Source organism: Arachis ipaensis, chromosome B03, assembly GCF_000816755.2.
Source record: "Arachis ipaensis cultivar K30076 chromosome B03, Araip1.1, whole genome shotgun sequence".
Taxonomy (NCBI): Eukaryota; Viridiplantae; Streptophyta; class Magnoliopsida; order Fabales; family Fabaceae; genus Arachis; species Arachis ipaensis.
In genome coordinates, this window is record NC_029787.2 from 2,169,020 (window position 1) to 2,182,152 (window position 13,133).

Sequence of the window (13,133 nt, forward strand, 5' to 3'; positions counted from 1 at the left end):
AATGCTATCACAGAATCCAGAGCAATCCTTGAAGGCTTAAAAATTGCATGGGAAACTGAACACTACAACCTCATAATAGAATCAGACTATAAATCCAGAGCAATCATAGGGCATGCATTGCCGGTTCATTGTCTCTCCTTCAAGCGCTAGAAACTGGTTTTGTCACCAATTTTCGATCAAAGTAGTTGCATAACACATAAAGCCTTTTGCCAAGCGCTGTGGAGACTGCACATTGGTGCTTGGAGGAGGAGAGTTGAATGATGAGAGGCAGTTTGGGAAAGTGTGAGAGTTTCGGAGAGAACACTCGGATCACTAGGTCTGGTGGTTTGAGTCTCAAAATTCGATTACGTAGAATCTTAACATATAAAATGCAAGATAATTCTTGATTTCTTTTGTTTAAAAAATCTACACAAAAAGTGCTGCAACATTATTTGAAATCCTATTTTTTCTTTGAATAAATCTGAATCCTTTTCAAATCTGAAGATATTTCAATGAATAGAATATTATTCCTGATGTATCTTTTCAAATCTGAACCGACAAATTTTTTCTTTTGGTATGCACAGTTGCATATAGCTCCAGCACCCGAGACTTGTATAACTCAAGCTCGCAAGAAAGGAAGTAAGAAGAAATAGCAGGTGTGGATGGAAGATGGGGAAGAACAATGATGGAAAAAGGAGAGAGATAGGAAATGAAATGAAAGGAATGGAAGGGAAACGGGTAGTGAAAAGCGGGTGGAAGGATGAGGGAGGGCCACCGCTGCCTTGATTGGTATGGTGGCGGCAGCCCTCCAAAGGGTTCTGCTTTCCTTTGGTGCACAGAGAGAAAGAGGGAGGGACAGAGACTTCCTTCGAAGGAGGGTTTGGTGAGTGCCTAGTTAGGACAGTTAAAGTCCATCCAACCTTTATTTTAGGCAGATTAGACGAATGTAAAATGATAAATGCTTTGGATTTAAATCGTTTAAAGTGATCAAATACATAAATTGTCTAAGTACACATGTGAGAATTGTAGGTAATTGGAAGCAGGATATGGAATGAATCGCTACCGTTTTGAAGTGGATTTCTTTCCTTCCACTCCTGTACTTGCTTTCACATTTCATACCTCAGGTGTTAAAAAAAATGTGCCTATGATTAATGGCCAATCCAAGCATCTATCACTGGGAGCCATTTGATGTATTCATAGTGCCAGCTTGACCTTTTCTTTTGTGTTGATCTACCGACCAAATGGCTCCACAATTCAAATTTTGACAGTCTTCCTTTGCCATCTTCGTGATAATCAAACTATCAAACTCTCAGACTATTAATGTGACCCAAGGAATTTGCAGCATTTAACATTATCGACAAAGTTTATACACATATATCTGATGACAGAGTCTATTTTGAGGATAAATAGAAGGGTCAATTATATCATTCATAAGCATAGAAAATGATACTGATTTAACACACAACATAATCAAAGTGTTACTCAAAAGACATTGGCGGTATTCGACAAGGAGATATGGATCACACATCTTTTACCAATATTAAAAAAATTTAGCCACCACTCTTATAGTCCGAATTAGGGATGTCAATGGGGCGGGGCGGGGGCGGGGGATGCCTCCCTGCTCCCCATCCCCGCCCCCAGAATTAATCCCCGTCCCCGCCCCATTCCCCGCCATGGGGGAATAATTGTCCCCATCCCCATTCCCCGCGTTCCCCGCATTCCCCGCGGGGCCCCATTCCCCATCTCCCTATGTAAATTCATATGAAAATTATAATAAAAAAAATCAAAAAACCAAAAAACAAACTACAAAATATTATTACAAACACACAAACATATCTTATCCAAGATTATAAGTCCAGAAATATAATATAGCAAATCATAGTCCATAAAATAAAATCTTGAACAATAGGGTTATGGTTTTTCAATGAGTGAAATTACTAAAAGAACTCCTATATTAGAAATAAAGTAAGGGTTATTAAGTAAGTTAAAAGATTCGGGGAATTATCGGGGATGGGGCGGGGATCCCGCTCGGGTCCCCGCGCATGTCTCGGGGGAATTTCGCTCCCCATCCCCATCCCCACGGGGAAAATTCCCCACTATTGGGCCCCATTCGGGGCGGTCCCCGCGGGGATCCCCACCTCCTGGGGATTTTTGACACCCCTAGTCCGAATTTATCCTAGGTTTATTCATGACATTAAAACTTTATTTTACCGTTTAATCAAATTATTCTGTGGTCCTCAGAGAGTGTCATAGATGTTTATTTTTCTAGTTGAAGTATTAGTAAAATAACATAATAAATAAATCTTAATACGTAGAATAAGTGTTTGTTTCACCGTTATTATTCTGATAAAAAAGATTTTTTTTATAATAAATAAAAAAAGATTTTTTTTTTATTTTTTAGTGTGTTTGGCAAATTTCTAGTAGTAAAAATAAAAGCACTAGAAAAATAAAAAAAAAATATCTTTTTTGAGAAACTGTAATTTACATTTTTTTAAAAAAGATCTTTTTCTCTTAAAAAAAATATGTACTCTGAAAAAAAATTTTTTTCGTCCAAACAAGTCCCAAGACAATAAGGCATAGGAGAGAGACAGAGGGGGAGGGTATTCGATTTGGTGCGGCGGAATGGGCAAACGAGAGAAGCAGAAGCAGAAGCATCAAAGAGGCTTAGCGCGAGGAGCTTTCTACTATCTTCAGGACCAATCTGAAATTGATGACACTCCCAGACTTCCACCTGCAGATGAAGTGGAAGAGGCTGATGATGAAAACCATAGCGAAGAAGACGAAGAAGAAGAAGAAAGGATGAAAATTCATGAACACCTATCTGATGATATGCCTTCGAAATTCCACCTTTACCAACAATCTGTGCAGGTTTGTTTTCCTATCTTCCAAAAATATCCTCTTTGTCAAATGGGTCTAGCTTGGTTTGGTTGGTTATTGTGTTGAAATGAAACATGGAATGCTACAACGTTTGAACTTGTTAAATGTGAGAACGTGTGTTTTTTTCTTAGCGCTTCTGAGCTAGCTAAATAGATGATGGCTTATTGTGAATTGCGTTGTTTTGATGCAGTCTCCCAAAGGAGACATAAGTTATATGCAAAAATTCTTTCTCATGTACGTGGGTGGAAGGATGCCCCTCCATCTTCAAGAAGATTTCTGTGGCACTGCCTTGCTTAGGTATATTGAGGTTCTTGTAATTTCTTGTTTGGTTAATGACTCTTTTAGATTTATTTTTTTTTTCTTTTTTCTTTTTGACATGATGAAATAGGTACATATTTTGGTAGGTTTTCTTATACGTATTTAAGCATGTGCGTAGTTTACACTTATATAATTTATGTTGATATAAGATGCATTTTGGTTTTTAAGAGATATGGTTGTTTTCTAGTGTGGACGGGTTCATCATTCCTCAGGATGTTTCAGTTTTAAGCATTTAATTGCTGCTTCGGTTACGTCTCAACAAATCTATTTACCAGGCACTGATTTATGTTTGACAGTACGGAATGGCTCCGCAGTGATCCAAGAAGAACAGCAGTAGGACTGGACTTGGATGTTGAGGCACTTCATTGGTGCATGGAAAACAACATACCTAAAGTTGGGGCTGATGGCTTTTCTAGAATATCCCTCTATCATGGGAATGTCCTACAACCTCTTCAGTCTAAACTTGTGAAAATGGATCCGCAGGAGCAGTTAAGGAACACTTCACTGACAGAGGATGCTGCGAATTTGCAGGCTGGTTTGCTGGAATCTGACCTTCAAACAGGATCTGCTTCCGAAGATGCTGAGTCAAACAAGAGAGGCTTTCCACCTAGAAGAGATATTGTGTGTGCTTTTAACTACAGCTGCTGCTGTCTTCATAAACGAGCAGATCTGGTTTTGTATTTCAAGCATGCTCACGATGCCTTGTCTGCTAAAGGTGGAATCTTTGTCATGGATTTGTATGGGGGTACATCTTCAGAGAACAAGCTGAGGCTTCAGAGGAGATTTCCTAATTTCACGGTACAAAATTTCTTGATATAAACTTGTTTTGAGGAGCTATAACCATTTAACCTATTGGGCAAGACTATTGAGGTTTTTGCAATGAATGGCATCATATATGCAATTAGTGCATGAAAGTATGTATATTACTATTATTATTGGATTTCTGCTTTGACTATCAAATAATAAAGTTAGCAACCAATGTGCAGTATGTCTGGGAGCAAGCTGAATTTGACATCATTCAGCGTAAAACAAGGATTAGCCTCCATTTTCATCTGAATAAGCAACAAAGAAAACTTCGCCATGCATTTTCGTACAGCTGGAGGCTGTAAGTTGTTTTCTTTTTTATTTTTTTCTTAAGTTCATTGAAGAAAATTGTTAATATTGAGATCCGTAAATCAAAATTTGTATGTCAATATTTATATTTTATATTTCTGAAATTCTAACAAAAAGAGTGGTGTGCTTCAGGTGGACATTGCCCGAGGTCAAGGATTGCTTGGAAGAAGCTGGATTTCGATCTGTTCACTTTTGGATAAGAGAGATGCCTGACACCACAGAAATTGTAAGAACAGAGGGACTTGGTGCTCGGAAGGATATAAAATATGAAGAGGCAACCAATTTTCAGCAACAAGATTCTTGGAATGCTTACATAGTTGGTGTTGCATAGCTTCATCTTAAAAGATTTAGTTTCTGATGTATGGATTTTGTCATAAATGAGACAGGTATGGCGTGTAGTCAGTTTCATTGCTTGTAACCTTCTTTACTTTATTTGGTATCCGATTTAGCTCAAAATAAACAATTTCTATGTTACAAGTTACAACAATATCAAAGTTCGTGTGAAATTTCATCACTTTATGGATCTCTTGCCTTCAGGGTAATTTCTTGATTTAATGTTATATCAATCGTGAGAAAAAAAACTGACCACCAAAACTAATAATAAGACAAAGTCTTTATGTATTCCAATACATGTTGGAAATTGGTACATCTTTTTACTCAACATTAGCACAATTTCAGTAAAACATCGAGTTCAACGATAGCCCTAGAAAGAAAGAATTAACAGAAGATGAGTACTAGGGGGCCAGCAAGTTTTGTGTTTTGTAACCATCAATTGGCCATCAATAGTGTTTTTAATGGTGTGAGATTACATCCAATGGTAGAAGATCACTCACTTTTCTTTTGATGGTTAAGTGCCGGCCAAATTGTAAAAAAAGTGCTGGTCCCCTAGATTTTTCCTTAACAGAAACTAAAGATATACCCTTTCTTGTGGTCTATATAATATCTCAACTACTGCAGCATGTACACTAGACAGAAAATTGCCTCTCATAGCAGTGATGTGTTTACATAAAAGAAAAACTGAATCTTGAAGAAAAGGTTCTTGCAGTCAATTAGACGGTTTTGAAAGTACTTTCTTGATAGCACTAGAATATGTCTGGTGTTGATATTGGAGGGTATCATCCAAGAGCTTATCAAGAGGTGTCTCCGGCTTCCAACCTAATGAATCCCAAAAAAATACACATTAAGATGAAGGTTGAAATTCTGAAGAAAAGTAGCATAGGATGAATAGAAATCATTGAATACCAAGCTGCCTGGTGATGATTGTCATGTCAGGGATGCGCCTATCACTGTCGTCATAGCCTTTACCATAGAATTCCTCTGAGCTCACATCCAGAGTTGATAGGCTAGAAGAAGGTACACCGGCCACCTTTGCGTAAACCTTCGCCCGGAAATACAAAAATGAGCAAAAGCTTTTATTTCCTTGGACAGGAATAACCTAACTAATGCATGTGTTAAAACTCACCTGTATCATAAGCTCAGCTAGTTCCTTCACGGATACTTCATTATCTGGGTTTCCCACATTGAATATCTGTCCGTTTGCTCTTTCAGGATTATCCTGTGACAAGTTGACATACACATTATCTGAAGCTCATGGCAACTCATAAAGTCGGGTTGAGATTTACTCCTGAGCTTACAATCATTAACAGAACAGCCTCAATAGCATCCTTGATGTAGAGAAAGGTTCGCTGTGATCTTCCACCATCAACAAGTTTGAGCGGCTCACGACGAAGGAGGTTCTGGAAGAAGTTTTAAGAAAATCAGATGTGCATCAAAATCATGAAAGGCATTTACTAGAAACAGAACCAGGTAGCTGATGCTACATTACTGAAGCAAGCTAGAACTCTGGGGACACCATCACATGGTCCATCCACACCAGGAATGAAGTCCATTCTTGGGCCAATCCAGTTATAGGGTCTCACAATTGTGAACTTCAGGCCATTCTCCGCATGCTCAGCTATAGTTTTGCACAGCAATATAATTAAGTTAACAAAGAAAATAAAATATAATTATAGCTTACCATAAAAGAGAAAAAGTAGATTCTTTACCATATATTAGCCTATCAGTCATTTGCTTTGCACAGGCATAAGACCATCTCTGCTTCTCTACTGGACCAAATATACAAGGACTGACGTCTTCCTTTAGCATATAGTATTTAGGATCCTGCAGGCAGCATGAAAAAAGTAAGGGTAAAATACAAGGGTACCAGCGTCATATAACCTAAATCGTCGTGGAAGATTAGTGTATAAATTTTACAAATAAAAAGGTGCTATTAGGGGTAGTAAATTAAAACAAAGAAGTGTCCTAATTGAACAACATCAATTTCTGGCATTCATCATTATGAAGAAGTTACCTTGCGAAACTCCTCAGGGAGAAAGCTACCTATGGTTTTGCCATAGACCTCGCAGGTAGAGAAATGGATTAAACGCTTGTTGTTCTCAGTGCAATACTTAATCTGCATTACATGAAGAATTGGCGTGTTTAGGTTATTGAAGATAAGGCAATTGAAGAAAGACGTACTCACCACTGGAATAGCATCGATGAAATTGCTGAAGATGGTATCCAAGGGGCGCGTGTTGTAATCGGCGGGAGTGCAAATTGCGGCAAGGTTGATTGTCTACAAAAGGGAAAACAATGATCAAAACCTGGCATTGCTTCTTCTTTTGATGTGATGTTGTGTTGTGTTGTGTGAAATACAAGTGGAAATTACGAGATCGGAAGCTTTGATGAGGGTTTCGAGGCGGGAATCGTTCTTGATGTTCATGTGGTGGAACTCAATGCGGCTGGACCACGGGTGCGACTCCCCCAGCAGGTGGTTGATCTTCTCGGAGGAGACGTCCACCACCACCGCCTTGTGTGACGTCTCTGCCATCAGCTTCTCGCACAGATGAGATCCGATGAACCCTCCTCCCCCGATCATGCATATTGACATCGCCGCCACTGGCTTTCCGTCCAGGTCCACTCGCTGCGCCATTAGTTTGAATTTAGAGAGAGAGAGGAAAGGAAGAGAAGAGAAGAGGGTGTGGCAGTTATAACTGGTTTTCGAAAGAGGGGAAGAACAGAGAAAGCGGTTGCAATCTTGTAATTTTACAGTTATTGTTCCGCGCTTTGGCGGGCAAGCGTTCAACTTGTTTCCTATTTGATATACCACTTTAACCAAATATATATATTATTTTGAAGATAAATCAATTTAGTCAAAGTGACGGTGATTTTATAATAAAATAACTATCATTTATATTGATCATATTATTCAAAATACTTACTTTATATTAACTATCTGCAAAATAATCCTTAAATTCAAGTGTATCTCAAAAAATATATATCCACTTAAATTCTTGATTTATTTAGAAACAAAACTTTTTTCTTCTTGATGAATCGATAAAGGAAACCAAAAACAAACTGTTAGCTCGGGTATTTGCCATTTGTGCGTATTGAGGGTTGTTTAGTTCCCGTCCGTTTGGTTTTGTTTTTGTTTCATGATTATCTATTATTAGGTCCAGTTAGTTGCTTTACCCAAACCTTTGGCTATTTCCTTTCCAATTTCTTCATTTGCGCACAACAAGTTGGCCTTTTAAAATCTCAGATTTTCCATCCCCACCTCCCACGCCCAAAGTGGAAAGGAAAATCCAAGATTTTACAAATTGATTGATTTCTCTCTCCCTTCTCCCTTCCCCCCGGTCGAGATCAGAAAGAAACAGCTCTTTCTTTGATGGCGGAAGAACACAGGTGCCAAGCTCCACGCCTCTGCGTAAATAATTGTGGATTCTTTGGAAGCCCGACCACAAACGGCCTCTGCTCCAAGTGCTATCGCAATCTCCAGCTTAAGGAGCAGCAGTCTTCCTCTGCCAAATTGGTCCTCAACCAAACCCTGCAGGTTCCTCCGGCAGCAGAACCTATTTCTACTCCTTCAGCATCAACATCATCATCTTGTACGGAGGAGCTTGATCGTCCTTGCAGCGCAGCAGTGATGGAGGAGAAGGTAGCAGCGAATCGGTGTGCAAGATGCAGGAGGCGTGTGGGGCTTACGGGGTTCAAGTGCAGGTGTGGGTTGACGTTGTGTGGGTCCCATCGGCACCCAGAACAACACTCATGCCACTTCGATTTCAAGGGATTCGGGAGGGAGCAAATCGCAAAGGCAAACCCTCTAATCAAGGCCGACAAGCTTAACAAGATTTGAATCTTCAATGATTCTTATGTGCTGTGCCTCATTATTCTGTAAATTAAACTTAATATAACAAACTATCCCTCCATTCAAATATTCTTTTCTTTTTTATTTTCTTAAATACTTGCCACCTTCCACCTTCCTTATCAAATTATTTTACATTTCTTTAGTTTAAATTGTCAATATAAGTATCTAAGTTTCTATACATGTAGCATGACTATAATTAAGGAAAAGTTTAAGGCCAATAACTTTATTAAATTTTGGTCGGTATGTAATTAGTAAAAAAAAATGAGTAATTTCATATTATTGAATGAAATTTTATACCATTAAAAATATTATTAATGACTATTTAATGGTGCAAATTACAAAAGTTACTAGTCCCTAGCACTCCTCTATAATTAATTCAACATAAGGGGGTTGGGAGGTGCTGCAAAAATTAGTATGCTAAAGAATTTCAAAAATAAATTTAGGTTGGATATGTTGGGTTTGGTAGAAACAAAGAAGGAGTTACTGACTAAATTTGATGTTGCTCGTATCTGGGGGAGTGACAGAACATGTTGGGAATTTGTAAGTTTTATTGGGTCTTCTGGAGGCCTGATGCTAATATGGAATGAAACGGCCTTCAAGCTGTATAATTGTTATAAAGGAGATAGATGGTTGTGTCTAGAAGGAGTTGTGAGAAAAGATAACTTTCATTGTGCTGTTTGTTTAGTGTATGGGCCACATGAGAGAGCTAAGAAAATATCCATGTGGAAAGAATTGAGTTATATTGCAGGATTGTGTCACGTGCCGTTCTGTTTTTTGGGGGGATTTTAATGAAATCTTGCATTTGGAGGAAAGGAAAGGAGCGACTAATCTATCAGCATCTGCGGCAGAGTTTAGGACATGGATAAATGATATGGAGCTGATCGATCTGGCACTGAACGATCGAAAGTATACATGGTTTAGGGGACAGTCGTGCAGTCGTATTGACAGGTGCCTGGTCTCTCTAGGGTGGCTTGATGCATACCCGGAGACGCGTCTAAGGAGCAGTCCAAGAGGTTTATCGGATCACTGCCCTCTGATTATGGAAGACGTCAGAAGACTTGATGGCCCAAGACCTTTCCTTAGCTTGGACTCATGGTTTACACATGAAGGATTCTTGAGTATGGTAAATTAAGGAAGAATGGAGGGAATTAGGAGATACACAATTCTTAGCAAAGGTGAAAGCACTATCAGAACCTCTACGTATATGGCATAAGCAGCATTTTGGAGATATGTCTGGGAGGATAAAGAGATTTGAGGAAGAAATAAGGAAGGTGGATGATATGGTTAGTAGTGGACGGTATGATGGTACAACTGAGGCAAGGAGAAGGGCATTAGTGAGGTGCTGCGAAAAGTGGTATATAAGGCAGGATATGCATTGGAAGCAAATGTCAAGATCAAGGCAAGCCAATGACATGGATAGGAACACAAGATACTTTCATAATATTGCTTCTGCAAGGAGAAGGAATAACAAGATTGAGGCTTTGGTGGTTAATGGGAGGCTAGTGAGAAATCAAGCAAGGATAAAGATAGCGGTCAGGGACTATTATAAACGTTTGTACCACTAGGAGGCATCCCCAAGAGTGAGCTTTAGGGATGGTTTAGTTAATCGTTTACAAAGGGAAGAAGCGGAAAGCCTAGAGGTGCTACCATCAGTAGAGGAAGTGAAAGAGGCAGTTTGGGACTGTGAATCTTCCAAAGCGGCAGGGAGTGATGGATACAACATGAACTTTATTAAAAAGTGTTGGAATGAGATTGGAAAGGAGTTCACTGCAACTGTGATGAAGTTTTTTGAGACAGCAAGATTACCAGCAGATGCTAATGTCACTTGGGTAGCGTTGGCTCCGAAATTTGTTGGGGCGAAGGAGATGAAAGATCTCAAACCTATCAGTATGGTTGGTTGTGTTTATAAAGTCATCTCAAAATTGTTGACAAGAAGAATGAGGAGGGTAATGCCAGGCTTAGTTGGGGAATCACAGAGTGCCTTTGTGAAGGGGCGAAAGATACATGATGGAGCTTTAATTGCTTGTGAAACTGTGCAATGGTTGAGACTGAGGAAGAAGGCTTCAGCGATTATTAAACTGGACTTTCAAAAAGCCTATGACAGAGTTAAATGGTGCTTTGTGGATATTGTGCTTGAGAAGATGGGTTTCGAAAGAACTTGGAGGGCGTGGGTAACGGAGTGTGTTACATCGGCATCTATCTCTGTTCTGATAAATGGATCACCATCGAAACCATTCAAAATGGAGAGGGGAATACGTCAAGGTGACCCCTTATCGCCGTTTCTATTCGTCTTAGTGGTGGATGTGTTGAACAGGATGATCGGTGAGACAGTTAGAAACGGTCGAATATCTCCTCTATTAGTTGGTAGGGATAATATAGAGCTATCACACTTACAATTTGCTGATGACATTATTCTGTCCACCGGAGGAGGAGACTGTGAGAAACTATAAGAGACTTCTGAGGTGCTTTGAAATAATGTATGGGTTGAGCATCAACTTCGAGAAGTCTAACTTGATACCAGTGAACTGCAGTCAAGAATGGGTTAACCAGATGTGTCAGCTACTCGGGTGTCAAGAGACATCTCTACCTGTAAGGTACCTTGGCATTATGTTAGGTGCGAATCCGCAGTTGGTAAAAACTTGGAAGCCGAATATTGATAAGGTGGAAGAGAAACTCAGTCTGTGGAAAGCAAATGTTCTTAGTAAGGCTGGGAAGCTGGTCCTCATTAAATCAGTAATTAACAGCTTATCGATTTATTACCTGAGTTTGTACAAAATACCAAATGCGGTTGTAAGGAGAATTATCTCTTTGCAGAGGAGGTTCTTTTGGGGGAAAGGACGATGGGCAACCTGGTATGGCCCTAGTGAAGTGGGAGATGGTCCAGGCACCAAAGAAGTTAGGAGGGTTGGGAGTGGGTGATACTGTTGTCCGAAATACGGCATTATTATTTAAATGGTGGTGGCGGTTCTCTAAGGAGGACTGTCCTCTATGGAAGATGATTGTATGCTCTTGTAATAGCTTGAACCCAAATCACTTGTTGTCAACCCAGACGTTACCGAAGAGGGGAGGCCCGTGGATAGATATATGTCAACTGTAAATAAAGGAGCAAGGTGTCATGCAGAAGATGATTGATAGCCTTGCTATGGAAGTAGGAGATGGCAGATCAACCAGATTTTGGGAAGATACATGGCTCCAAGTAGGAAAGTTGAAATATGCTTTTCAGAGACTCTTCTTGATTTCAAACCAACAAGGATCAGTAATTGGGGATTGTGGGTTCTGTGATGGGATAGAGTGGGTGTGGCATTTCCAATGGAGAAGGGAACTACGACAATAGGAGACAAATACATTAAACCAGCTGCTTCATGTCTTACAATCTGTTAGGTTGATAGCAGATGTGCAAGATAGAGTGGTGTGGAAATTTGACAAAGACGGCGTTTATTCCACTAACTCATTTGTGCAGGTTTTGCAGGAAGAGACTTTAGATGAGGAGCTTTTGAGATACAGGTTCACAAAGGAGATTTGGAAAGGTCTAGTTCCGTCGCGAGTGGGGTTGTTCATTTGGTTTACTTTGGTAGGCCAAGTTAATACAAAGAACTGGCTACATAGATTGGGAATCCTACAACAGAGTGATATTTTGTGTGTGTTGTGTAAGAAAGAGGTTGAGAATTTACAACATCTATTTATTACTTGTGAGTACTCTTGGCAGGTGTGGTGTGCTTGGATCTTGGCGCTTGGGTAGGAGTGGATAGTCCCCGGTACTTTGAAAGAGCAATTTGAGAGTTGGAGATCTGTACCGATGAGACAAGAGGTGCACAAACTTTGGCAAGTTGGGTTCTTCTCAGTTATATGGACTATTTGGTTACACAGAAATGATGTCATCTTTAACAGCAAAACAACAGGAATCAGAGATTACATGGATCAATCCTTTTCATTTGCTACAGAGTGGTGTTGTAAATAACTCATGTTGTTGATGGCTATGTCGGAGATGATATAAGAGTTGTTAGTCTTAATGATTCTCTTTTTGTATTACTTGTTTCACTAGAGTGTTGAACTTTTTTTTTTTAAAAAAAAACTATAATATATACATTAACAACACTTATAAAATATATTTATATCTTTTTGCATAATCTGTTTTTTGTTATTACGATTTACATGTTATATATTCATTTGTAATCTGCGAATGCATTTTTGGCTTTTATATGAGAATTTTTGTAAAATTCTGTTCGCTATAGCAAATTATATAAAATAGGCATAGGAACAAAATGTAACCAATTTAAAAATATTGCATTTATATCATTTTAATTTTTATTTATTTTAAATATGTGAATTGCTCTCATTTTGTAGAATCTATATAATTCAAATCCTTAATCAACTGTATCTAGTCATCTACACTGGTTGCACGTGACTAGATCACTATAGTACTTATCGTCTTGGAACTTTTGTTATTTCTGTTGGCAATACGCATGCCATCAAGCGAGTAACTTAAAGACCAGGACTGATACCAATTACCCAGAAAAATTGAGATTAAAAATTAGGGTGGACAATGGATAGTTTAGGTTAGGGTTTGGACTCTATTTTAATTTTATTTATAGATTAAAATTTTTTTAAAAATTTTACCCTATCTTATTTTGGATTGAGAAATTCTCAATTCTAATTCTAT

At 38.9% G+C, this 13,133-nt stretch overlaps 3 protein-coding genes across 3 annotated transcripts; 2 read left to right on the top strand and 1 right to left on the bottom strand.

Annotated features, from left to right (window-relative positions):
• Positions 2,536-4,826, top strand: LOC107629332. Its single transcript, XM_016332099.2, has 5 exons — positions 2,536-2,847; positions 3,047-3,153; positions 3,471-3,972; positions 4,161-4,279; positions 4,420-4,826. Exons 1-5 carry the CDS (start codon positions 2,602-2,604, stop codon positions 4,616-4,618), a joined length of 1,173 nt encoding a protein of 390 aa, XP_016187585.1. The 5' UTR covers positions 2,536-2,601; the 3' UTR covers positions 4,619-4,826.
• On the bottom strand, positions 4,838-7,500 carry LOC107632395 (UDP-D-apiose/UDP-D-xylose synthase 2-like). The gene is made up of 9 exons (XM_016336078.2): positions 6,995-7,500; positions 6,809-6,901; positions 6,638-6,739; positions 6,333-6,447; positions 6,108-6,241; positions 5,922-6,023; positions 5,750-5,842; positions 5,530-5,665; positions 4,838-5,442 (listed from the first exon to the last, which is right to left on the bottom strand). Exons 1-9 carry the CDS (start codon positions 7,256-7,258, stop codon positions 5,333-5,335), a joined length of 1,149 nt encoding a protein of 382 aa, XP_016191564.1. The 5' UTR covers positions 7,259-7,500; the 3' UTR covers positions 4,838-5,332.
• Positions 7,703-8,542, top strand: LOC107634131 (zinc finger A20 and AN1 domain-containing stress-associated protein 3). The gene has a single exon (XM_016337707.2). It carries the CDS (start codon positions 7,994-7,996, stop codon positions 8,459-8,461), a length of 468 nt encoding a protein of 155 aa, XP_016193193.1. The 5' UTR covers positions 7,703-7,993; the 3' UTR covers positions 8,462-8,542.

Coding starts and splice junctions, on each gene's coding strand:
- LOC107629332 (XM_016332099.2), top strand. CDS start 2,602: ATGGGCAAACGAGAGAAGCAGAAGCAGAAGCATCAAAGAGGCTTAGCG. Junction 3,154..3,470: donor TGTGGCACTGCCTTGCTTAG/GTATATTGAGGT, acceptor TATGTTTGACAG/TACGGAATGGCTCCGCAGTG. Junction 3,973..4,160: donor GGAGATTTCCTAATTTCACG/GTACAAAATTTC, acceptor ACCAATGTGCAG/TATGTCTGGGAGCAAGCTGA.
- LOC107632395 (XM_016336078.2), bottom strand. CDS start 7,258: ATGGCGCAGCGAGTGGACCTGGACGGAAAGCCAGTGGCGGCGATGTCA. Junction 6,024..6,107: donor TTCTAGCTTGCTTCAGTAAT/GTAGCATCAGCT, acceptor AACTTCTTCCAG/AACCTCCTTCGTCGTGAGCC. Junction 5,443..5,529: donor AATCATCACCAGGCAGCTTG/GTATTCAATGAT, acceptor GGGATTCATTAG/GTTGGAAGCCGGAGACACCT.
- LOC107634131 (XM_016337707.2), top strand. CDS start 7,994: ATGGCGGAAGAACACAGGTGCCAAGCTCCACGCCTCTGCGTAAATAAT.